The sequence below is a fragment of the Saccharomycopsis crataegensis genome, assembly GCF_037102585.1.
Source record: "Saccharomycopsis crataegensis DNA, jcf7180000000087, whole genome shotgun sequence".
Classification (NCBI taxonomy): domain Eukaryota; kingdom Fungi; phylum Ascomycota; class Saccharomycetes; order Ascoideales; family Saccharomycopsidaceae; genus Saccharomycopsis; species Saccharomycopsis crataegensis.
Window position 1 is genome coordinate 522,306 of NW_027043831.1, and position 26,674 is coordinate 548,979.

At 37.0% G+C, this 26,674-nt stretch overlaps 8 protein-coding genes across 8 annotated transcripts; 4 read left to right on the forward strand and 4 right to left on the reverse strand. All coding sequences in view use genetic code 12, as the record gives it.

Moving 5' to 3' along the window:
* Window positions 1-8,937: 8,937 nt before the first annotated feature.
* On the forward strand, window positions 8,938-10,437 carry DASC09_054150 (basic helix-loop-helix domain-containing protein; the record flags this gene model as incomplete). Its single annotated transcript, XM_064999014.1, has 1 exon — window positions 8,938-10,437. One exon carries the CDS (start codon window positions 8,938-8,940, stop codon window positions 10,435-10,437), a length of 1,500 nt encoding a protein of 499 aa, XP_064855086.1.
* Window positions 10,438-11,469: 1,032 nt separating this feature from the next.
* Window positions 11,470-11,679, reverse strand: DASC09_054160 (uncharacterized protein; the record flags this gene model as incomplete). The annotated part of the gene is made up of 1 exon (XM_064999015.1): window positions 11,470-11,679. One exon carries the CDS (start codon window positions 11,677-11,679, stop codon window positions 11,470-11,472), a length of 210 nt encoding a protein of 69 aa, XP_064855087.1.
* Window positions 11,680-12,282: 603 nt separating this feature from the next.
* TGL1 (sterol esterase) lies at window positions 12,283-13,650 on the forward strand (the record flags this gene model as incomplete). The annotated part of the gene is made up of 1 exon (XM_064999016.1): window positions 12,283-13,650. One exon carries the CDS (start codon window positions 12,283-12,285, stop codon window positions 13,648-13,650), a length of 1,368 nt encoding a protein of 455 aa, XP_064855088.1.
* A 567-nt stretch (window positions 13,651-14,217) lies between these two features.
* Window positions 14,218-14,502, reverse strand: DASC09_054180 (uncharacterized protein; the record flags this gene model as incomplete). The annotated part of the gene is made up of 1 exon (XM_064999017.1): window positions 14,218-14,502. The coding sequence occupies one exon, from the start codon at window positions 14,500-14,502 to the stop codon at window positions 14,218-14,220; it is 285 nt and encodes a 94-aa protein (XP_064855089.1).
* Window positions 14,503-15,140: 638 nt separating this feature from the next.
* On the forward strand, window positions 15,141-16,325 carry STR3 (cystathionine beta-lyase STR3; the record flags this gene model as incomplete). Its single annotated transcript, XM_064999018.1, has 1 exon — window positions 15,141-16,325. The coding sequence occupies one exon, from the start codon at window positions 15,141-15,143 to the stop codon at window positions 16,323-16,325; it is 1,185 nt and encodes a 394-aa protein (XP_064855090.1).
* Window positions 16,326-21,166: 4,841 nt separating this feature from the next.
* DASC09_054200 (Zn(II)2Cys6 transcription factor domain-containing protein) lies at window positions 21,167-22,240 on the reverse strand (the record flags this gene model as incomplete). Its single annotated transcript, XM_064999019.1, has 1 exon — window positions 21,167-22,240. The coding sequence occupies one exon, from the start codon at window positions 22,238-22,240 to the stop codon at window positions 21,167-21,169; it is 1,074 nt and encodes a 357-aa protein (XP_064855091.1).
* An 819-nt stretch (window positions 22,241-23,059) lies between these two features.
* NTF2 (Ran GTPase-binding protein NTF2) lies at window positions 23,060-23,770 on the reverse strand (the record flags this gene model as incomplete). Its single annotated transcript, XM_064999020.1, has 4 exons — window positions 23,060-23,344; window positions 23,437-23,501; window positions 23,663-23,683; window positions 23,761-23,770. The coding sequence occupies 4 exons, from the start codon at window positions 23,768-23,770 to the stop codon at window positions 23,060-23,062; spliced, it is 381 nt and encodes a 126-aa protein (XP_064855092.1).
* A 650-nt stretch (window positions 23,771-24,420) lies between these two features.
* Window positions 24,421-26,148, forward strand: DASC09_054220 (uncharacterized protein; the record flags this gene model as incomplete). The annotated part of the gene is made up of 1 exon (XM_064999021.1): window positions 24,421-26,148. One exon carries the CDS (start codon window positions 24,421-24,423, stop codon window positions 26,146-26,148), a length of 1,728 nt encoding a protein of 575 aa, XP_064855093.1.
* Window positions 26,149-26,674: the final 526 nt, after the last annotated feature.

The following is a 26,674-nucleotide window of genomic DNA, read 5'->3' on the forward strand; positions in this document are numbered from 1 at the left end:
ATATAATATAATATAATATAATGTAATATAATATATACACAACCCCCCGTCCTTATCTACACTGATAATTTATATATCTCTCTATCATTCCATATCTATCTATCTATCATTCCATATCTATCTATCTATCTATCTATCATCATGTGATTGTGTATGAATCATGACAACATGTACGTATATATATATATATATATATCATATTCACAAAGATAACAGGCACCTGTAAGAACTTTGCTATCATTTACAATCCTTGATAAGTTATTATTCATCTTCTTTTCTTTTTTAAAAAAAAAAAACAAAAAACTTTTCTTTCTCCTGTGCTCTTCTCCGATAAGAGTTTTGACGTTACTTTTACCCCTTTGAATAAGGCTTCTTGCAGCTTGCCCTTTTTCGATTATGTGATCTAGATCCAAAAACAATCAAAAGAGGAGAAAAAAAACAACACCACAACTGTATCCAACCTTCTTTAAGTAACACTATTTTACAAACTCGATATTCGCCTGATAAATAATGAAATAATAATAGAATAAATAGATAAGTGAATAAGTAATGTGAACTTAGGAAACTTTCCCTGTACGTCTAAACCCCCAATTTTCTTTGTTTCAAATTATCATCCCAGTTGATTTCAAAAAGACAAAGAGGCATATATTTTTTCCCATATGAAACCAATTGATTCCCTTTTTTTTTTTCATTATTATTATTTCATTTGCAATTAATAAACACTCACAAACCCATGTCTTATCTCCAATTGTCGGTCTCCCGTTAAGAATTTATCAAATAATCCTTGAATGAGTTAGTTAGTTAGTTAGTTAGTTCTACCTTGGCATGTTTGTTTTATTTGAAGCTCTCTCTACCAATGAAAAAGTCTTCTGTCATGCGGTTATCAACGGCTGGGAGGTATATACTGACAAATCTCATCGGAAGATCCGTAATCAACCAATTATACTGTCAATGATATGATATTGCTATCTCCAGATTAGATCGTGCATGATCCAACTGGATTGATGGAGCTATTATTTTGAAACAATTTAGAGAAAAAAGTGAGTTAAATAGGCTATTTCACCCAAACTTATGATGCGATATCGAATGAACGAACGATTTATAATACACACATTCTTTTAATGCCAGTGCCCAATAATTTTTGGGGATATTGAAGCTTATCAGTAGTTATTATTTTTGCATTACACACTTTTTATACCAAATATAGCTCTCTTCAAGTGAGCCTCGAATTTAATTCAGTTTTTTGGCCCTGAGGGATTACATTATTTGGCCGACCTAGACAAACTAGGTGTCTAAATGATAATATTTTATTGAAGTTTATTATTGTCTTAAGGAAGGGATTTTTTTTAAAACTACGAGACTACATACTCAGAGACGTCAATTTAGGAATGTATTTGAGTAATTTATTTAAATCTGATAACAAATTATTATCTCCATTGCATCTATCTTCTTGTTTGCCGAATTGGCTCTCCTTGAAGTTCATTTTAAAATTTGTTAGCATCAGCAATCATCCTCCAAAAAAAAAAAGACTTGTCAATTAATTCCGTATCTCAAAAATCCAGATCAGATAACTACAGAGTAGTAACGTAGGTTGAATTTTTGAGCGAGACCCCCCTTTCTGACAACAATTATTACCATATTCAGGAAACATAAACCGTGTAAACTTTTCTGTTGCCCCCATGAATTTCAATTGAATGAGTAAATAAATGTGTTTGGGTATATGCGGTCAGATGGTGTTGCACACCCTCACTGATCAATTTATTACTCTATATAGCATAGTTGCCAGCTACTTTGTTATTACCAGAATAAGACGCTTTTAGACAGACACCCCGATCAGTGGGGATGGGAGGATAGGAAAAGGACACTGATGTATTTTTTTAGCCAGGTCAAAAAAGAGGCGTTGAGGTGTGGAACCCCCCTTTGATGAGGAGGATTCAACAGAGATCTATCTATCTATAGATAAGATATATCTAGCGATGGCTAGATAAATGCAAACGCTGCGCAATGGAGAGAGTTTGGGCACATTTTGAAGTGTGAATGAATATTTGAGATCTGAAAAGTTGTTTGTGAAATAGAAATAGAAAAAAAAATGTTATTTTGAGTAAAATATGTTTATATATATCACATCTTGGTAATTGAGTGAATGTGGATGGATCGAGTAGTCAGTTACGACCCCCCTTGTAGTTAGTTAGTGTCTGATAATCCCGCGTTGATCTGGATGATTTATATCGTAATTTAAATATAAAAGGACAGACAGAAGTGGAAAGAAAGTGGAAATACTATGGAATATTATGAAGATATTAGACTTCTTTAGTATTTAAATTGAAAATCAGAGATGTTTTCTCTTCAAGGCGGTTGGTAAGAATTTTTGGGGGATGATTATATTGTGAAAATGGAAAGAGATGGTCAGTTTATGAAAAAAAAAATAGAGTCATTATTAATGAAATATTTCAAGGACCCTGAGATATTTTGTGTGTGAATTTCTCATATCATAATTTCTCAAAGATTTTCAGCAGAATCACTAGTACTTACTATCAGTCCTTGAAGATGACGTTGATTGATTTTACACCCCTGTACAATTAATGACAAAGCCTTCCAATATGAGTGGCTCAGAAAGAATAAAAATAGTACTGAATCATCTAGTAGAGCTATTTATTGGTAATTACCATTTGTGCATTCTAGATACCATGATGAGCAAAACAATAATGACTTGAGTCCAAGAAAAATGATTGCCGTTGCAATATACTGGTGGCTATTGATTGTAATACAGACAATAATATTTCCAGCCCTCTGTACGCCGTTTGTTTTATTGTTGGGGTGTCAGAAAAATATATCATCACTCGATTGTGCCATTGTGGAGACAAATTGGTATCTGCTAGTTGTTATTGTGGAGGAAGGATTTCCCATCGTTAAGTACGATACGGTCTTGCAAAAAAAAAAAAAAAAAAAAGAAACATAACACCTCAATGCAAAACAAAACAAATTACCGCAGTTCCATTTAGTGTTCCTAAGGATCATTGGCAAAAATTATATAATACACGGCCTCAAAAAATGGATAATGGAAGTTCCTGGCGGAGTTTTAGCCTGGCAAAATTGTGTTAACCTCCCCCATCAAAGGCATTTTTGAACATGCATAGCACGGAATGTGTGTTGTATTGCTGCCTCATAAAATTTCTTGACACACAACTAAAATTAGACATTCAGTGTCCTTCAATCACGGACAAGAAATGAGAAGATATACCATTGAACTAGTTTTTTTTTTTATCGTATATAAATACCGATGAGACCCTGCTCATGTTTGGATAATTTCGGATGTATCTTTTTATTATTATTTCAAAATCATTAATTCAATTCAATTCAACTCTTTTCTTTATTTTTCAATTCTTTTCCACTTCAATTCACAATATGCAATTATCTGCCTCCGTTTTATTATCTGTTGCTGCTTCTTTGGCTTCCTTTGCCACTGCTGCCCCAGTTGTTGAAAGAAGCACCACTACCCCACCACAACTTAACTTCAACGTTATCAGATACGGTGCTTCCAACGAAACTCAATCACAATTCAAAGGTAGAAGAGCCATTAGAGCCGCTTCATCTGCCGGGATTAATTTGGAATTAGACAACGAATACTCTTTGTACTTGGCGGAAATCGAAATCGGTACCCCTGGCCAAAAAATCAAGGTCGATGTCGACACTGGTTCTTCTGATTTGTGGGTCCCAGGTGCCGGTACCAAATCCAACTATGGTACTTACGATAACTCCAAGTCTTCCACTTACAAAAAGGACAAATCTGGCTTCCAAATTGGTTACGGTGATGGGTCTTCCGCCTCTGGTGACTGGGCCAAAGAAACCGTTACTATCGGTGGGGCTAAAATCACTGGTTTGGAATTCGGCGATGCCACTACTCAAAACGTTGGTCAATCAATTTTGGGGGTCGGTATGAAAGGTAATGAAGCTTCTGCCCAATCTTATACCGGTGCTTTCACTTATGACAACTTGCCATTGCAAATGGCCAACCAAGGGATCATTTCTAAAGCCGCTTACTCTTTGTACTTGAATAACTTGGAAGCCACTTCCGGCTCGATTTTGTTCGGCGCGGTTGACAAATCTAAATACTCTGGTGATTTGAAAACTTTATCAATTGTCAACATCGATGACTCTGGCTCTGCTAGTTCGGAAGCCGTGGCGTTCTTCGTCAACTTAGACGGGGTCAAATCTGGCGATAACACTTTTGCTTCCACTTCATACCCAGCTTTGTTGGACTCTGGTACCACTTTGATCTACGCCCCATCTGACGTTGCCAAGGCAGTTGGTACTAAATACGGTACTTACTCTTCCCAAGTCGGTGGTTATACTACTTCTTGTTCTACCAAGGGTGAAGACTTCACCTTCACTTTCGAAGACAAGACCATCACCGTTCCATTCAGTGACTTGTTGTACAACTTAAACGGTCAAGCTAAAGGTGCTTCCGATGAATGTTTGGTCGGTGTCTTGGACTCTGGTTCCAACTACTACATTCTCGGTGATGGTTTCTTGAGATCCGCTTATGTTGTTTACGATATTACTGACTCTCAAATTCAAATTGCTCAAGCCAGCTACGGGTCCGGTGCTTCCGAAATTGTCTCTTTGTAAGAAGTGAAGTAATTGATTTACTATACCTCTGAGACCTTTTTAATTTCTTTAATCTTTTTTTTTTTGTGGTATCACACTTTCATTTCTTTCTGGCACTTACTGGCTTCTTTTCAATTCTTGACACTCTTCATGCTTTAACTTCGTTTTTCATCTTTTACTATTTCAATTTAATGTTCATATTATTATTATTATTTTTGTTAATAATAACACTGTAAAGAATCCATGTAATCAAAAAAAAAAATTATGTCATTCTATTTATCCACTCAATGATCTTTAGCATATATTCTGGTAAGTTTCTGCGACATTGCTTTTTTTTTCCAGTTTGCTGCTACAAAACATTTTAGGAGCGCCGCTTAATTCTGCATAGTATGGGAACTTTGTCCATGATCTCAACTATCCATGAAGCGTGATTTTAATTATAATTATTTTCCTCGACCAAACGTATCTTTAAAGAATACTTTTATTTTTCAGCCCACCCACCATTAAAGACACCACTTCCGATCTTACCATACGTTGTTTCAAAAGGTGGGACGATATATCCATGGGATTGGCACTGTAGCCGCATTGCAGATCAAAAAATTAATCCGAGAGGTCACACTAGTTGATCCGACGACGCAAGCATACCGAGAAATCATTCTGTTATCGTCCCTTCAGGGAGCTATTAGTCCACCCGATCACAAACCTTGAAATTATTAGTTGGATAGAGCCGTCTGTATCACCGAGGGGAGATGGTCTTTTTCTTTCGATTTCTAGATACCGGTTTCTATACCCCAAGTTTTTAGTAGCATAAAAATTTTAAAGTTATTTTTTTTTTTTCCACTTGGGTTGAACTATACACCCCCGAGTGAAAAAGAAATAAAAAGCAAAAACAAACAAACAAACTATCATTCTGTCATGTTTTTTTTTTTTTTTTGGGATGCATTATTTTTTTGTTTATTTGTTAGTTTTGGTAAAAAGTCCAAACTGCCATAGCCAAAAGGTGCACAGTGTAATGAAATGACACGATGTTGCTTTATCGGGCGAATGTCCCTTTTACGAGCGATAATGCAATTAGGGAAAAAGTAAAATAAATAAATAAATAAATAAAAAAAAAAATGGGTGGGCTAATTGAGTGTTACACCAGGATGTGGCTTAACGAAACAGTGGTTTAGCGGTGCAATAAGCAGGGATATCTGGAAGAAACTAGAACCACGATTACGTTCTAAGGATTGATTATCTGAACACTCATTGAAATTTTGTATCAGCCAGGCGGGTGGAATTTCCAGACCCAGTTTTTTTTTTTTTTTTTTTCTTTTCTCTCTCTTTTTTTTTTTATGCTTTTGGTGGAGGGAACACGGTGGTGTGCAATATGCAACTAATCAACCACGATGATATGATTTATTTATAAACTTTGTTTTGTTCCACTTTGACACAAATTTCCGACACCAACTGGGCTTTAGGCTGTGTCTGAAACTTCTTGGAAGACAATTTCAGTTCCGGTCAAGATTGAATCGATTCAGATTAACTCAAACCCGAGGGTTGATGATCTTCCGTGGTGGGTGTGTTAATTTTATTTTATTGGGGTGCGTATTTATTTCTCTTTGACTTCACTTCCTCAACATACATGCAAAGTATATTTTGATCATGCGGTTTTGCTCAAACGCAAAGCCAGGAAGTATCTTTCTTTCTTGGGATGGATGGATGGATAGATGGATATATCTATCAAAGCTGATGATGATTAATTACAATTGTTCCAAACACCATCCATATAGTTTCGGTAAAAAAAACCTTCTCACTAAGCATAGTTTCTGTAAGCCTTCTCGCGGGGGGCTATCCAAAGGATGTCATGTATCACCAGTAATGCTTTTTTTTTTATCGCAGTGAAAGATTATCACAAGTACATCCACCCATGAAAAGTAAAACCCGAGTCTCGTCTTTTCCTTATGTTATCATCTATCTATGTGTAGTAGGTTTGCAATTGGGTGTATAAGCAACACCCCCAGGCTTCTCCAACGGGTGTAACATAATTAATCCACGAAATCAAATTAGTACTGCCGGGACTTATATTAGCACCCACCACCCGGGGTTGCCTGTTAAGTGATAAGCTTTCTTTCCTGTATTCTTATGCTTTTGTAGTGAGTTGTACTTGCAAAGAGTTATTATTTCCTTGAAAAGAAAGACTATATTTGTATTGTTGGGGATGTTCATGTTGGGTTGAGCAGGGAGGAGGTGGAGGAGGAGGAGGAATTTCAATACCTGTAATTCTTGCAATGCCTCAGTAGCATTGAGAGTAGCGATTGATTGATTAAAAGTAAGCTTATACGGTATTAACGTATGAGATAATGTAAACTAATAAACAGACGCTGCGTTTTTTTGTCTCTTCTACTTGTTCTGTATGCAATATAAGAAAGACTATGATGAACTCGTCTAGGACTTTTTTTTTTTTGTATAATGATCAGAGTACTATTATGGACCTTGGAGAATGACCATGGTCTTATATTAAACGGTGTCTAATAATTATTAGATGATGACAGTATGAATAGCTAGTCGATACACCTTATTGATTAAACAGTAACACGATGATATTCATTACGAAGAGATTACATCACATGGAAAAAAGAAAGAAAAAAAAAAAAAAGGAATGATCCGAAACTCTGATTACTAACTGGAATTTTCCAGGCCAGAAGAGGTTTTTCCGAAAGTTGGCAATGTGGATGCGGAGTTGGCGGGAGGGGAAACAAGCCAACAAAAAAAAATAAAAATAAAAATAATCCAGGATGATCCATGGGCCTAGCTATTATTATGAGAGCTTGGCGATTACAATAACTAGCATTTTTTTTTTTCAGCTTTGATCCACATGTCACGGTTTTGTTTATTCTATGGGTATGGGCATTTCATACAGGTCTGTGGTGTTTGTTATGTTATGTTTTTTAATGGATCAATCGAATTGGAGAGAGGGGAGGGGGGAACGTGAACGTTGTATATTTCCTACAAGATGTAACGTTACGGAAAAACTACAATAGCGAATAATCAAAAGAAACGCATACCGTTCTTTCTTTTTCTTTTTCTTTTTCTTTTTCATCCGTTCGTTGAGGTCATAGCTGGAAACACAATAGGGATTCCTCAAAGCAGCCCCACCTCCTCCGCTCTCTGACTTCATCATTCATTCACCGATCGGAGTTTCTCTTTAAGTGAATGGCACCCCCTCTTTTTGCCTCACGCCAGTTCCAAACCCATGGATCAATCACAGGCTATGTGAATAATATCTAAGGATCTGAATATATGTAAAACAGTTATTATATGAATAATAGAACGACAATCATTGTAGATGGCAGTATTGGTGTTTTCCAATTTCGGTCAATTTATTCCAGCTTAGCGATGTTCTTGGCTTTGTTTTTTTGTCATTTGTTTTTTTGTTGGCAAATTGCGTGGGTGTCGGAGAAGCAGAAAAGAGAGAGAGAGAGAGAGAGACAGAGAGAGAGAGGGGGAAGTCCACCGACACTCGCTCACTACATCATCGTTTGGGAAAAAAAAAAAAAAAAAAGAGGAGAAGAACCACCAACCTCCATCAAATACAACGTGAGGAGGGGAAGGGGCGAAGAACACAGCCAATCACCCACAGGGGGTACTGCATCTCATACTACTTATCAATATCTTGGACCGCCTCTCCCAACATTAATAATAACACATAATATAATAGAGGGGCAACTACAAAAGAAAAGACGAGAGAAGGAAAAAAAAAAAAAAAAAAACGTGCATTTTCCCTGTAATTGGCAGAGTATCTCCTACCCCCTCTCTCTCTCCTGTGGGAAACTTTCCCAGACGACCCGAGCAGAGACAAGACAGAGTAGAACAACAATTGGGAGTGGTGAACAGATAGATCTGTTTTAGACTTAATTAACTCTAATCGGCACCCGTCGTTGCAGTGTGTGACCCGACTCCCACCGACAAACAAACTGAAAAAAAAAAACAAGAAAAAAACAAGAAAAAACTCCGGTGGCCGGGGGGCGCCTCGAGGGGAACCGAGGGCAGAAACATGATAATATGCACGTTGTCAGCAAGACAGCAAGAATGCTCTTTATACACATACAGAAATGAAAAAAAAAAAAAAGTAGAGAAAAAAAAAAGGTTATATATATAATCGTAATCTCTGCGTATGTGGTTAATTTATTAACCTTTTTTTTTTTTTTCTCTTTCTCTCTCTATTTTTTTATCACACATACCATACTGTCACTGATATTTATATATTATATGCTATACACACTTAGCCTTGTACCTACCTATACAACAACACAACACAACACAATACAATAGATCTTATTTACAGTGATGACCTCGTTCAAGGAAGACCTCAACATTTGGCCTTTGTCCAACGGTAACAGCAAGTTCCCAACAGCAATCAACGACCAGATGTCCGAAGACGATGAATGGTTGAACGACTTGATTGACAGGAAATTCCCTAACAACAGCAACGGCCAAAATAACTACATGATCAACACCGATATCCTGGACTACATGCAAAATAACAACAACACCCACTCATCTCCTAGCTTTTCGATGTCCGATGCCACCACCACCACCACAACTTCCAACACCAATACCAACACCAACACTTATCCTAACAGCTTGAACAATTCGTTGACCAATTCCCCTATCCATGGTCTGCAAGTCATGATGAATGACTCTTCATCCATGAGCAACAGCATTGGCGACTTGATGAATTTCAACCTTGATTCTTCAATCTCTAATGCCCCTGCCAATGTTGCATCTTTTGTTTCCAACCCTACCTCGACTACAAACTTACAATCATTAATGGATACCAACAATAGCAATGACAACAAGTTGTTTGCCAATGCCGCCTTAAAATCTTATTCATCTCCTAATTTCGGCTTGCTAAATTTGTCAGCATTATCCCAGCAAGACCTGGCCAATAATAAACCACAATCAAACACCACCAATACCACCAATACCACCAGTCCTAACAACCATAAGGTCACTTTCGACTTTGGGGACAACCGGCAAAAAGCCTGTGACTCTTTGTCATCCTCGAGACTGTCATCGGTGTCGGCGTCCGTGGTTACTTCTTCCGCCTCCGCGCTGGTAGTGACAGGGGGAGCTGTGACCACCGCACAGGAAGCGGAGGTGACCAAACCTGCCAAATCCACCGCCGCTAAACCAAAGAAGAAAAGGGCCCCTCGCAAAAGACTCACCCCTCATCAAAAACAAGCCCATAATAAAATTGAAAAGCGTTATAGAATCAACATCAACACCAAGATCGCCAATCTCCAACAGATCATCCCTTGGGTGATGGGGGAAAAAACCGCGTTCAACATTGGAGGAGTTGTCGATGGTACCGGTGCCAACATTGCCAATGGATCTCCGGGCACCACTTCTTCTGATAATGAACCAGTGGAACCTCCTAAGCTCAACAAGTCAATGATTTTGGAAAAAGCCATCCATTACATTCTTCACTTACAATCAGAAACCACCGTTCTTTCACGTCAAAACCAATACTTACAATCACAGATGATGACTATCGGCGCCGCCGACGCCAAAACCCCTGATGAAATGGATCAAGTGATGCAGCTGGTCAATGGGGTTTTGGGAGAAATGAGTCTTGAAGAACAAGAGAAATTGAAACTTGTGATGCAAGAACGTGAAAAGAAGGAGCAAAAAGAAGAAGAAGGTAGTAGTGATCCAGTCGATGAAGCTGCTGCTAATGCCGCTGATACTGCCAATAATAAGAAAAATAATGATAACAAGCAAGGGAATGATTCAATACAGATAAAGTCTGAATTTGTCGACAGCTTAATTCAAGGTATCCTATGAAAAATGTTCTCTCAACTTTTCTTTGTTTTTTTTTTTGTTTTTTTTTTGAAACTATTATTATGAAAATACAAATTTTATACTATATGTGCATGCATGGCTTTTATCTGATGAGTGAATGAATGAATGAATGCATAAATGATGATGACGATGATAATGATTGGATGGTGTTGCTTTTTTTTTTTTTTCTTGTTGTTTTTTTTTTTCTCTCTTTAGAAATATATAATATCATTTATATATTCATGATTCTATTTCCCCTGTTTGTTTTATTATTTTATTTCAATTCTCCTTGTTTTTAATTTTCATAGATCTGATACACATTATTACATTTCCTATACTTTCGAATAGTAACCTCTGTAATTTTAATTTGCATATTCCTACAATCCTTACTATTAATGCTTCAGTTTTGCTTCTTTCTAGGGTTGATGTAATTTCAGGGTTAGGGTTATCCCACGTTGCTATTTTGCCATTGCTGGGGTTATATGGGGTACCTAGGCAAGGAAGTGTGTACAATATTTGTTCTTTTTATATCTTTACATCTATATCTGCATCACTGTTTATGGAGAACATATGGGGATTTTTTTAATCTTGATTTCCTAATGCGATCCAGAACGGCAACGCTAGTAAAGATATAGAAAAAGCTGTCATGTCGAAGAGCAGCAATTTGCCCAAAATTTGTCACAGCAATGTACAGATCAACAGAAAATGACGAGCCATCAACATAAAACCGAGGGACATACATTGTCACCACTGGTTCGATTTATTTCGGTGGGAATTTCATTATTATATCAAATAAATACCCGGAACTCATTACTTCAGCTTCGAGCTCCCCCACCTCCTCCCAACCTCGGTTGCTGTAGGACCTCCCAATGTATATAGATATCACCAATTCATTTACATAAACTCTCGTTACTCATCATACTGGCCAGTATATTAACAAGTAGTAAACAACTATACAAATAAAACCATCAATAAAAGATCTCCAAGGGAAAGAGCAGAGCCCCTCGATCCCTACATCACTCAGGGAAAATCTTTTCACTTTTGATTACCGCTAGATCCCCCACTGTTCACATACCCTCTAGCTTCACCTCTGTCATTGAACCCCTTCATGTCAGCATTGGAGTATCCCTTGACCACTTCCTGGACATGACCAGAACTTGGATAAACTCCATTGTTTCTGGAGTTGGCGGCAGCGTAGGCGTCGTACTTTGAGTTACTGTAACCTCCTTTGTTAGTGTGTGGCATTCTGAATTGATTGTAGTTTAGTTAGTGTCGATGTTCAATAATGGTGATTTGATTTTATGGAAACTTGTGTGGCAACGAAGAGAAGAAGAAGAAGAAGAAGAAGAAGAAGAAGAAGAAGAAGAAGAAGAAGAAGAAGAAGAATTTCTTAGATATATATAGTTGATAATCGATAGATCTCCCCTCATTTTTTTACCCATCTCTTCAAGGAAACTATTAAAACCAAAAAAGAAATATGGGTTCCAAGGGGAAACTATTAAAACCAAAAAAGAAATATGGGCTCCAAGGGGAAACTATTACATAAGATAAAGATAAACGGTGAGCAACGTAATTGAGCAAACAAATAAATTTGTAATCCCGCAAAAAGCATAGGTGCAATGATCAATTTTTTTCAGAAGGAAACTATTAATTTAACATTTGATCTTCAGTTGTGATTTTTCCTTCATGTTGAAATGTTGTGACTGTATGAGATAGATAGATGGATAGACCCCTGCATTTGGTACCTCATCTCGAGAAAACTGGCACACACAAAATATTTAACAGAATAACATTCCCCTGTAATGAATGAAGACACACACATCTTTAATAATAACAAAAAAAAATACCATGTATATTCCCCTATTTCACCGGGTAGATAGATCAGAATGGCCCATGCTACTTGCATCGCTAGTTCTCATATACATTGAAACCCTCATCACCTTCATCACCGCCCTTCTTCCTCAGAAAGTTCTCAGGTTATGCGACCATGTGTTTGCTATTGTTTATTCTCAAAACCCAGTGCAAAGCTTTTATAACTTAAAATCTTTCACCGGGGTCCATCATTCAGACGTGGAGTTTTTAAACCAGGTGAAGAATGCCCAAGATTTCCAATCGCTATGCCTATTGCACGGATACGACGCCCAAAATCATACCGTAAAGACCAAAGATGGGTATATATTGACGCTTCATCGGATCGTTGGTGACGATGATAGAGAGTTTGGTTCTCGACCAGTAGTGTATTTGCACCACGGATTACTCATGAATAGCGAGATTTGGGTAACGATGATCAACAGCGACCATAATTTGCCATTTGTGTTGTATCAATTAGGATACGACGTATGGTTGGGGAATAATCGTGGCAACAAGTACTCGAAAAAACACATGTGGTTAAAACCCAAAGAAACCAAGTTTTGGGATTTCCTGATCGATGAGTTTGCCATCCATGATATCCCCACCGCCATCGATTACATCCTTGACTGTACCGATCAACCCGACTTGACGTACATTGGGTTTTCCCAAGGCACTGCCCAAGGGTTTGCCTCACTTAGTATCCATCGGGAATTGAACTCGAAAATCAATGGGATGGTTGCCCTATCACCAGCAATGACCCCAAAAGGATTACACCATCCGGTAGTCGACACACTCATGAAGGCTAGTCCGATTCTCATGTTTCTATTCTTTGGCCGTCGAGTGTTATTGTCCTCGGCAACTTTTTGGAGCCTGGTAATCTACCCACCATTGTTCATCAAAGTGATTGACTACTGTAACATTTTGCTCTTCAATTGGTACGGCAATAATATCAACTTTGATCAAAAAGTGCTATCGTATTCCCATTTATACTCATCTACCAGCGTGAAGACCGTGGTTCATTGGTTTCAAATCATTCGCAATCGATCATTTCAAATGTACGACGACGCCATTGGCTGGAACATCAAACCACGAAGATCCGCCGCCACTAAGAGGCATAATGACTATGTGGTCCCGACATACCCTACCCGTAACATCGAGGTGCCGATATGGTTGGTGTACGGGAAAGCCGATTCGTTGGTGGATATTGAAGTGATGTTGGAACAATTGCCAGCCAGTGAAAACATCAAGGCGTTTGGAGTGGAAGGGTACGAGCATCTAGAAATCATTTGGGGCGATGGGGTTGAACAATTGGTGTTCCCTCATGTGTTGGAGTTTTTAAAGACGTTTAAAGGAAGTTCTCAATGAATTTAGGAATGCATATATGAAAGTAAAAAGACAATGTTTTGGTTGATACAGGTTTTATGTTTTATACAGGTTTTATGTTTTATACAGGTTTTATTTTACAATAGTTTATCATGTTGTAATCGTGTTTTACTGGAAGAGAAGCTTGTTGTGTTAACTTCTTCACAAGTATTTGATAATCAATTGAATTATCAGTTTGGTTTTCGAAATGGAAGACGATCGTTACATATTATATCGAATTCCATGATTTGCCTTCACCCTATTGTCACTTTATTAGCAAAAACTGGTAGCAATGGACTCCCATAATTTATGTGTCAAGCGGAAGACCTTTTTTTCAATTAATCACCAACTCAACAGCTTTTACAAAAGATCACATATATATATATATATATACTTACTCCATTTGGATACTGGGGGAAAGGACGGGATATTTTAAAATTGCCATGTTGGAATAATCGGGCAGCAACTTGAGAAGAATAGTATTTAAGCGCTTTCAAGGCATTTCCATCATTGCCACCCGCACTCTATTTCTTCTTTTCCTCAATTATCTTTTTGTTTCTAGGATTTTCCCTAGTATAGTATGGTACGCTGTTGTGGATTTACAACCGAACAACACAGGTCATCCTGGTGGGATGTGTGACATCTCAGGTCTTGTGTAGCCCGTGGTTGTTTCAGCAAGTTGGGGAGCTCAATTTTAATGGGACGTGCCTTCCAGTGTGCTATGCTCGATGTGGTGATGGTGGTGGTGGTAGTAGTAGTAGTGGTGGTTGAAGTGTGCTGTTGTTTTAAGCACTTTGTAGGTGCAATAGGTTGTTGCTGTTTATGGGTGGTGGTTTTTTTGGCGGTGTTGGTCATACTCAATCTCAGGGTAGTGTAATAGCTTTCGTGATGTTGTTGCTATGGTTGATGTATTTTCAAGAATTTTGGCGCCATTTCGTGGACGCGATTAATTGTTGATACTCATTCAGTGCTGGTTGTTGGTTTAGTTGATCATGCTCTGTCCGTGTTATCTTGAGCAACGGCTTGATTATTCTACTCCAATTACTTTTTGACAGTGGTTGATGATGGGATAAATTCCTTTGGCTTACGCGGGTGGCTATTGGAGTTTACTTGTTCATCTTTTTTCTTTTTCTTTATCTATGATGATCTCGTATGATAAACTGCAATGAGATTTCCATGATTTGACAAATGTGTTGTAAAATTCCTTACAAGCCAATGCTTAGCGCCCACACTTTTACAACGTACGACGTTGTTACTGCATATCAATGCACTCATCAGCAGTGTGCATGCAGTGAAAGACAGGAAAGAGTTCATGCCTTTCCACGTGATGTTATCATTTTGACTCATTTCTTTTCTGATGGGTTTTTTCAGGAGTGCTTATTTTTATATAACATGCCTCTGTTCCTTTTTTTTTTTTTTTCTCTCTTTCTCTCTGGGTTTTTTCTTATAATATTTCAGTCATACACCATCTCATAGACTTAGACTATTCCACCATGGGCAAGTTCTCTATCGACACAAACTTATTACTAGTAGACCACAACGATGGCTACAAAGCCAGTAACGCCCCATTATACCAGACCACCACTTTCAAGCAAGATATCGTTGGGGAAAATGCCTATGATTACACCAGGTCAGGTAATCCCACCAGAACCTTCCTTGAAAACCACTTGGCCAAAGTGATGAACGCCCATAAGGCATATGTTGTTGGCAGCGGTATGACCTGTCTTGACATAATCACAAGGTTGCTCGGCCCAGGGGATGAAGTTATCGCCGGCGATGACTTGTACGGTGGCACCCATCGTTTATTGACCTTCCTTAACAAAAAAGGGTCAGTGAAATTACAACATATTGATACCAGTGATGCCGACATGATCAAGGCCACTGTTTCTAAGAACACCAAAATGATTTTTTTGGAAAGCCCTACCAACCCGTTGATCAAAGTGGTTGATTTGCCAGAAGTGTGTCGTTACATCAAGCAGAATTTTCCTGAGTGTTTGATTGTCTTTGACAACACCATGATGACTCCATTACTCTGTTCTCCAATGGAACTCGGGGTTGATATTCAATACGAGTCGGCCACCAAGTACTTGAATGGTCATCATGACATCATGGCCGGTGTGATCGCCACCAAGAACCCAAAGTTGGCCGATGATATTTACTTTGCCATCAATGCCACTGGGGCCGGGTTGGCACCATTCGATTGCTGGTTGTTGTTGCGTGGTTTGAAGACACTTTCCATCCGTCTTGAGCGCCAACAACAAAACGCCATGAAGATTGCCGAGTTCCTCGAAGGAGAATTCGGGCTTAAGGTGTACTACCCAGGTTTGAAATCCCACCCACAATTCAAGCTTCACCAGAGTTATAATCGTGGGTTTGGTGCGGTGTTGTCCTTTGAAACCGGTTCGATCCCCCTCAGTGAGCGGGTGATCCAAAACATTGATATTTTCAGCGTCACTGTGTCCTTTGGCTGTGTCAATTCTTTGATCTCCATGCCTTGCAAAATGTCTCACGCCTCCATCGACGCAAAGACCAGGGCCGAAAGAGCGTTACCTGAAGACTTGATTAGAGTTTGTGTTGGTATCGAAGGTGCTGAAGACTTGATCAATGATTTGAGAAGTGCTTTGATCAAAGCCGGGGTCAAGCCAGTGGGAACTAGTTTCCTTAGACCAAAATTATGAAGGAAAAAGAAAATAAAAGAAAATAAAAAAAAGAAACTTTTCCATCCTCATAATGTTTTTATGACTTATTACTTTTAATGACAATCCAACTTGTTCACTTCGTGTTTTCTTCCATCGGTCAATCCAACTTGATTTGATGTTTATTATTTTTTTCACTTTCAATCCAACTTGACTTTTTTGCTTATACCATTTACATTTTTTTTTTTTTTTTATTCCACTTAATGACCCAATCCAACTTGATGACATTATATTAGCACTAATTTTTTCTTTCTTTCTCTCTCTCTATCTCTTTTTTTGCATTGCCAGTCCAACCTCGGCTCTAATTATTGTGTTTTTTTCATTTCCTAGTTATAAATTGTTTTCCTTGCCAATCCAACTTGGCTTACTACTTAATGTTTGGTTTTCCTTTTCTCTCCTCCTTCCTCTATCTTCCTTGTTTTTTTTTGTGCTTCCATCACAATTATTGTATTATATCAACACAATCCAACCTGATGTTGACTTTTTTTTTTTGAATAATATTATTATTCTATTGCATGTTACACCAATCCAACTTGTTGTGTGGCCTCTTATTTTTTTCAATTTTTTTTTTTTTTTTATGTCAACTGATTTATCTTATTTTTACCGAAGAAAGATTTGTTCTGTTATCAAATACAATTATACTAGAGATATTTGTTTTTTTTTTGTTGTGTTTTCCATTAATTGTAGAATCTATCGTCTCCACAATCTAGCTTGCAAAACATAAAGGTTGATATTTTCATCCAGTGTTTTTATGTTTCCTGAACATGAAAACAAACTCCCCTGCCTGATATCATCAAAATTGCAATTAGCGTTGGTATGATTTGAGCATAAGCATCAATCAGACTTCGGCCTATTAATTGGCAGCACTATTTTTTCCAGAGAAATGAGAGGGGAGAAATAAAAACTAGGGTCATTCTACTCAGCTCTGATCCATTTCTATACTACCAGCGACAATCATGAGAACTATAGATGCTAGTATGAGATTCACTTTACATTCAGAGAAATAGGCTTCATCCTTAGCTTTGGTCTGAATTGGGAATCACAAGTAACCGGCATATGGAGCTATAGATTGTTAGTATTAGATTTTTGGTTAAAACAAAATAGTGTATGAAGTTCATACACTTAGATCTGGTGCGAACTCATCATCTCCATTCAACCAGCCTAGGAACTATGTAGTGTCAGTATTATGTTTTCCAGAGAGACGAGAAAAAAGAAACTAGAAAAACGAGGTCATTCCACTTAGCTTTGTTCTGATCCCTTTCGAGCAGCAACCAGTATGGGAACTATAAAAGGTAGTATGATATTTAGTAAATCTTGCAAAGTAAATATTATTCACTTTGCAATCAGGTAAAAGGCTTTATACTTAATTTTGGCCCAACTCAGATATCATCAGCAACTATAGCTGGAGCTATAAGAGTTAGTATTGGGTTTATGGTCAAACAAGATATAGTGTTTCTATACGTATCTGTAGTGGAATTTGTGCATCATCAGTAGTCCAAGATTATCAAATTATAGTTGAAGTTTATGATCACAAAAAAACAAATGGGATCATTGTAAATTTCATTGATTCCTTTCACCATTTTTAACTCCGAGAAATAAAGGTGAAAATAAAATAATATCAAGGGCATCATCCATTGAATCAACCTTCTTTGAACCACTTTGTTTCCCTTCTTCTTCCACTATTGTTTCCAAGAACATGTTGAACAACCTTTGTGCTGGGGGGGACCGTAACCTCCACATAACACCAATACACCAGTGATTTAATCCTTACACCAGTATGTCCTTCCCAATGTCAAGCTACAAAATCATCAGCTTCTACACTACAACTCGGTAGATACTGATGAGGTTTTTGAGCCATCTATTGGGTATTTCTATATTTTTTTAGCTCTATATTGTCATAACTGCTCAAGTTAGTTAGTTTAAGCCTCACGCTATTGTTTTAGGTAAAAAAAACAAACAACATACATGATTTAGTCTTCCTTGTTCTACAATACAAGGGGGATTGGAAAAGAAAAGTCCAATAGAAATTAAATACACTTATGAATCTTATAATATATAATTATCTTTGTATCAAGTAAGCAATCATTGTTGAAACGGTATTAGGATAGCTATAAAAATAAGTTATACTAAAGAAAAGATCCCATTAAATCTTGTAGCCTAAAAGACATTAAAAGATTATCCAGCCCCTGGGACCTCACTCCATCTCCTCAAGAACCGACAACCAAAATTATTAATTCCTTAGATTAAACATGTGAAGATTTTCAGGGTTGTTGTTTTTTTTAAATATCTCTCTTTTAGGTAGCCCGTGAAGAGCAATGATTACTCACTGCTTTGGACGATCAGATCCATATATATACCTTGTAAAAAGTAATAATGTGTGTATTGGCATTTATTATACAGATATCGGGCTTGACTTAATCATTCGGAGTTGTGTGTTTATCAAATAGGATCAGACTAATTGCTGTGGTGATTATTTGACTTTCTCATTCTATATCTAACGCGAGGTGAGGTCAGGAAGATAAATAAATGAGTATTGTTATAGTATAAGTAAGTAAATCAATTATTCGCTGACCCACATGATTACCGATATATGAGTTGAGTTATGTGATTCGGGCAACTATCTTTTGGGTAGGGTACATTCTGAGAAGTGGTTATAAATTATACAAGCGTGTAGATTGCAAAAGTGTATTCAAATAGATCTTTGATGAGATTCAATAGTAGAAGATAATAGTATAAAATAAGTAAAAATGAGTCTGGTTCTAAAATATATGTGGTAAGTGGATTTAAATGTTTTTGTTTTTTTCTTTTATATAAAATATTTTCTATGTGCGGGTTGCTTTCAGATAGCACATATAAAACAAAACCTCTCCATTCTTTTTTTTTTTTTTTTGTATTTCTGGGGACAGTTATTTGGAGCAATTGAATTTCTTTGTTGTTGTTGTTAACTAATAATTCTGGTTTGTAAGTATTCAGGCCAATAGTTATGGATAATGTGATCCAGGATAATAATTTTGTATGACCTTCTTGTAACGGTTTAAGTGCATCTGAAGTATCTTGATTTACCATTTTTTTTAGTGTATATAGTATAGTATATATGATTTTATATAGCATAGATTATAGCAGACAGACGTAACCTACCTTCCAGTTGAGGTTTTTTTTTTTTTCTATATTGATATTCTTTTAAATGCTTGCATTTTGGTTTTTCTTTTATCTATCTTGGAGTTTGCATTTTGTTATTGTAGTAGTAGTAGTAGTAGTAGTAGTAGTAGTAGTAGTAGTAGATAAGGAAATACATAGAATAGAATAATACATTACTGCTACCAATGCATGTTCAGAATCAACGCAGGCGACTTTACCGACTCTCTTGGAATTAGAAGGTGGGTTGTTTACTTAATAAATACCTAGAAGGTAGCTTCGACGTCATGATTATGAAGTTGTTAAATGAGAATTCTCTTCTTCCGCCATTAGTACTGGGAAGCAGTATGTGGGGTGACCATGTCTGGGCTTCCCAATATCCTTAAAATATGAAAGTCTGGAGCTTGTGATTTGTTTCATATTTAGAGAGATTAATTATTTACTTTTTATTTCCGGACAGATGGAGTGGGCTCCAGGGGTTGGAAAATCTTTCTCGCTTCTATCTATGGAGTTTTGAAAGATTTGGTGGGATCTTTTCTTGTGAATGATGGATTTTTGTGAGAGTGTTCTTGGATATTAATGTTGATAGCTGATGAGTTTGTCAACCTACAATTTGATGACCGGACATGTGGGAAGAGTGAAAGTTTTCATCATATCTATGATAATAATGTAAATTATGATTTCTACTGAGATGCAAAGAAAGGCTGTATATTTGATCGATGGATGATGGTACAGTGAGGTCGGATACCCGTATAAATGACATCATCACCGTGAAACAATGTGGGTGGGGACAAAAAAACAAAGGCCAAATTATGGCGTGAGAGAATCAAGAATTCCAACTTGGCGGGAAATCAATCGATTGTGCAATTGTTATTAACATCAGAATTGGGAACAAAATTGAGCCTGTCAATTTTAAAACAACAACAACAACAACAACAACCAAAAAAAAAAAAATATTTTCCCCCGCAAAAATTCATTGAGACGTGAAATGAGGCGTCGGCAAACGTGATGATCGACGTCGGGTGGCCGGCCGGGAGAGGCGAGGTGACGATGTGATCTTCAATTGGTGTTTGAAAAAGAGAATCAAATGAAGAGACAAATTACAATTGGAGATGGGTATTTAAGAAATCAAGATAGATAGATAGATATATGGTGTACATATATATATAAGTGGTAATATTAGTAGGTTGGGTCATGTTCTGTGTGTATCAAAGAATAAAGAATCTGATGAATTAATAATTAATCAATCACATTACCGTATCGAGAAATTCGCATTGATTGCAACGGTTGACAGCACGGAGCAATGGAAGAATGATTGTTCTTCGACATTAGGGAGTTTCCAATAGAATCAGATTGTGGAAACCATCTCTGAAGCAAAAATAAACGAAACATCGTCGACTACAGCAGTCCTTAATAACCAAAATGTAAAATGAAATAAGCGTAGAATGACACAAACCTAGAATAAAGGAAAAAAAAAACAAAAAAAAACAACAACTACTAATAAAACAAAGGTAATAAAGATAAGAAATAATTAATATAAGTGGGATATCCCCACTCCCCAAAAGAAAAAAAAAAGCGTAAATAATAAATCATAAAATACTTGTCATGTAGATCAATAACCATAAGAAATTAAATAAGGGTACTCCTTTTTCGATCATCACTTGTAAATGATGTATATTGAGATAATGTTATCTTTTCTTAAAACTTTTCAGAATATCGGCTCTAGTAAACCCTTTACTGAAATGACATTGACCATCTCGAAGATTACAAGCGCTGCAAGGTCTAAACCGAATAAGTTTTGTCGGGGTCTTGACAAACCGATGGATTGACACTTCTTTTTTCACAATCTTTGGCGATTGAGAATTGTTCTTTCCCAGGTTATAAGACTGGTAATACTCTTGATAGATCGCTTGTAATTGATCGTTTGATAATCCGTAATCTTTAGGATGGAAATCATTCAACACTTCAATCAGAGAAGGATGATAAGTAGATTTTGGATATTTTGCCAGGCAATGGTCAAACTCTTTTAAGATAATGATTTCTGCATCACACTTAACCTTGCGGACTCGACACAGATCACACGATGGGCCAGACCGTTGACGTCTTTTTTTACTGGTGCCACCATGATGGATGATGTGGGTATTGATGGAAGAAGGGGAGCAAGGGGCATCGATAATAGGGATGTCTTCAGTAGTGGAGCGGCGACGATTACCAGGATCTGGGGAAGGATAAGAGGAGGTGAAAGATCTGGTGCGGCTAAGAGGTTCGTTCGTGTAGTAGTTGTACCCCTCAGTAGTGGTTATTGCGGTGGTATCTATCGATGATGCCAGGCTGATTGACATTGGTGAATTAGCATGATAATTTGGTGCGGGGGCGGTTGGGCCACCATAGTTGTAATTATTATTTCCCGGGGTGTAGTTGAGGATCGAGGAGATTGGGGGAAGTTGAATGGTGGTGGTGATACCAGAAGAAGAATAAGTGGTGGCTGGGGCACTTCCCAAGGACTTTGAGCGGTCTCTGAATCGGAGGGAAGGATTATTGTGATGGGATGAAGAAGAGATTGGAAGTGGAAGTAATGAAGGATATTGTTGTTTTTGATGATGATGGTGTTGCTGTTGTTGTTGTTGTTGTTGTTGTTGGTGTTGGTGAGGGATGGGGTTGGAAGTTTTGTATTGAGCGAGGGACAGGATGGAGGAGGACGAAGGATAAGTGGGGTCTGGGGATAGTTGGGGGAGTAGAAAAGGAAGGGAGTGGTTGTTCATTATTGGTGTGTTGTATTATGTGCTGTATGTATATTGTAGATATAAGTAACTGATTTGCAGATACAGAAGATTGGCGATGGTGGTGTTATATAATAAAAAGGAGAGCCGATGACGACGGTGTTTCTTTTGGCAGGTGTGGGGACTCCGAGGCAGGTTGCTGCGTGAACTGCGGAGTTGTTGTATATTTATTATTCGTTATTATATGGTATATGGTATATGGTGGATGTTGTTATATTGTTATTTATTATATTCTTAGTTATCTATTATTGTGGTAGTGGTTATCGTGCTTTATAGTTATTATATATATATATATATGTATATGTTTATTCTAATAATGTTATAGATCATGACCGTCGACTACCAATAGTCTGGGGTGCTGATGGGTGCAGACTGGACCCAATAGACAATGCCTTGTAATAACACCAAAGGTATTGATGTAAATTTAGATACAATGTCTCGCTGTTGCAACACATTCCCTATAACACATTCCATATAACACATCCCACGTCTTGACTTCACTAGTATCTCTCACGATAAGAGCAGTATACCACAACTCCATACCATACATAGGCTATGCTATCTCTTGGACCCTTGCTGTTTTTCACACGTGCAATGTCACCTGACTATCCATCATAGTGTGCACGCACACCCGGATGATCTCTCTATTGTAAATGTACATCATACTACCATATAACACCCACAATAATATCTTGCAAATGATAGATAACAACAACAATAATAGTCAACAATATATTAAATTAGCAATAGTCAAAAGAAGGATACAATACAAATTACATCAGATATATATATATATATATATCACATACCATAGTTCAATCTGAAGATATCGTTCAACACGTAGTACCCGTTACCTTCTGGCATCAAGTGGAACACTTGGGAGTAGTTTTGTGCGTTACGTTCTTCGTCCAACAACAATTGACCGGTAACCAACACAATAACATCACCGTTAGCACTGGCTGGTTGGGCGTTCAAAGTGGCAATCTTGTGTTCGACACGTTGGAATGGCAAAGAAACAAGCTTTTCAATGATGCTTTGGGCCCCTTGACATTCAGAGGTTTCAAAAGTAAGCATGGAATCAGCTCTCTAAATAAATATTAGTATGACAAGTACAGCAAAACTCCATAATAAAATGATAAATATAATTTTTCATCAACAATATTTCAATCATCACTCACGTATAAGTTACCCAATTGACTTCTGTCTTGGTCAAATTGTTTGTAGTAGAATTGGGTGAATTCGGCTAAAATGAAATGTTAATAAGCCATCACATTGATTTTTAAACATCACTATCTGCAACAGTTATTGCCTTATTAAACAATAATTATATATCAATCATCGCCAAAAAGAAAAAAAAAAAAGAAACAAAAAAAAGAAAAAAAGACAGTATTCAACAATACTTACTGGCAAGAGTGTTGAAATCCACTAGTTATTGTTAGTATTTTGAGATATCAAAAGATAATACAACACGCGCTAGAAAGATTTATCATGCAAGAACTAACTATGATTCATTTTAAATCAATATAATCAATCAACATCTTTTGGACATAATCAAGAAAGTTTATCAGAGATAATTATTATTCACCTAGTGATGTTTACTATCTCTGTAATACGCCATCCATAAATCAACAGGATCAAGTCATGTTGTGTGATCTGTAGATATATAATCTAATGTCCTTGAACCTACTCCCTTTAACATCGCATGAACAGTCCTAATCTTCACAATAAATAAATTACTTTCTATAATGAAAGTAATGGTAAAGGTAATATACGTACTGTTTATATTATATTTGTATGATAAATAGTCAATTTATGTTAGAGATTTCTGATGCTAAGTAGTCCTTTTGCGTGTGTAAAATCTTTTTTTTTTTTCCTCCGTCTTCTGCGTGGGAACAGCGGTTACCCGGGGTGAGATATGAACCTGTGTCCGGGTGTTGTGTGTCCGGGTGTTGTATAAGCCGCATTGGTTTTCCCCAACATGAACACAAACACAAAAAGGGCATCATGTATATATATATATATATATATATCAACTAATCTTTTCGAATTCTTTTCCTTCTTCTTGCAGGCTTAATCATGATGATTACCACAGATGTTTATTTATATATCACCACCACCCAGATAACAATATCCATTTTAAATCATTTATCATCTCATCCCCAATGTTCTTAAATACCATCACTTCGTTATTAGATTTCCACAAAAAGAATGCTTCAAAGATACCATCAGCAACCCTGCCAGCGGAAATTTCCCTCCTCATTACTAATTCTTGTAATACTAATAATCAAGATAAAATAAATTCGCCAATGGAACATGAATTACACCTACCCAATTCTTCATCAATTGCCAATTCCGATAACAGTCTTAGTTTTGGTGAGCGGGTTGCCTCCTATATGTCAAAATCAAGGACACAGAAGGCTGCTTATTACAGCTTCCCCAAGCATCGTCACCGATTTGAATCTTCAATTTACTCTTCAAGTGACATAACTTCCATTACTTCCATTACTCCATCTTTCAATATTAGCAATGTCTTTGATCGCTTTGCCAACGTTTTCAAAGGTAAAATTCTTACCAAAAAGAATTTTACATTGTTTGTCGCTGAAGTGGCAATCAATATGCTTAGTGAACAAGGAAGAATCGGCCATCATTTGGAATTGGAGCATATCAATTCCTGTATTTATGTCCTATGGAGAACCCTAGAGCTCTGCCAACAAGGGGCAGTTATTGATATCACCAATTGGGATTTCTGTGAACAAGCAGAAAAGTCAAGCGTTGTTGATGATGATGATAAACCGTCGATTGGGAATTTTCATGCAGTTAATGGCTCTTCAATTCCTAATAATGTTGATGATGAAGACGACAATCAAAACAACCTAGTTTCAAGTAATGATAGTCCCCAAAGAGAAGATGCAATTGTTGATAATGAACCGGTGTATGAGGCACTGATCAATGATCAGTTTAAAAACTTCAATAATTTGGAAGAATTTGTGGCCTTTGCTAATAACATTGAAACATCCAATATGCATATTGAAGCAAAAGTCGATAATTATCTTGAGCAACATCAATTAATAATTGGTGATGAATATTACATTTTCAATGACCATGGAACACACCGTGCAGACAAAGCCTTACCAGCTTGTATAACCATTGCTCTCGCGTTTGATAAGTGTGGAATCCCGATACCACAAAAAAGCCATGTACGATTTCTTGATATTTGCCTTGAAAGATATAGAGACCCACCTTATAATATCCCGAAATTTCTTGATGTGAAGATAGAGCAGTGTTGTTGTCAAGGTAAAGCTTTAGCAACTTTTGTATTTATCGCCCGCAGTTACTTCTCCAATGGGGTCCGCATTGATCAATATGAGCTTGCCGGTCTTTTACATGGAATACAAGAACAATTTGAAAAATCATGTGGGAGAAAAAATGATTCCAAACTTGGATGGGAGGGAAATTCTTGTAGTAAAAGTCATTGTCTTTGCAAAAATTCCGGTTCTGCTAATAATTATTTATCCAATTTTCACGAGAGTTTTGCGAGTCCTATGGGGAAGGCAACAATTGAAAAATCGTTGACGATTTCAGAAAAAGGCTCTCCATTGTTGAAGAAAGGATTGCAAAAGAAGAGAAGTATTAGCAAGAAGAAGAAAAAAAAGAAGAATAAGAAGAAGAATGGTAATAAGAAGAAAGCATCAATTAGAAAGCAACCATCAACCATCAAAGGTCAAGACAAAAATATTGATGCCACTGATGAAAGTTTAACCATTCTTCCATTAGCTATGAGCTCCCCGATTGAAAAGAATCTTGAAAAAGCTAAACAAGAGAAACCAAATGAAGAGAGCCTTACCAAACGAAATCCTCCAAGAAGACTTTTACCTCACTGTTTGCTTTGACTTACCGCATACCTGGGTTGTTCTAAGGTGCCAAGAGCAGTGTAGATCTTGTAGAGTTTTCATTAAAATTGGCATAAATTGGAGGGAGCAAAAAGAGATACTGTATATACTCCATTAATAATATATTCTGACACTACTAAATAACTAATAACCACAACAACAATAATAATCACAGTAATAATAATAACGGTAATAAGCAATATGACGATAGCGACCCAGGGCTGCATGACCAGAGGGTGTATACAAGTCATTTTATTTCGAATTTTATTAAAAAGCACGAAGATTTCTTATTTATGTATTAGCTATTATTAGCAACCCTTTTCCTGCTGTCATTATCGGTATCTACCAATTCAACTCAATTCTCTCCCATCTTCGATAAAATTGTCAGGAATTCAAAAACAAAACCAAAAAATTGTTTCCCTCATCGCACATCGTCAAAAAAAAAAAAAAAAAAAAAAGTCCCTTAATTTTCAGTGGAAGGGCTGAATCGGAATTATTTTACCACAAAAACCCGCAATTCTTTATA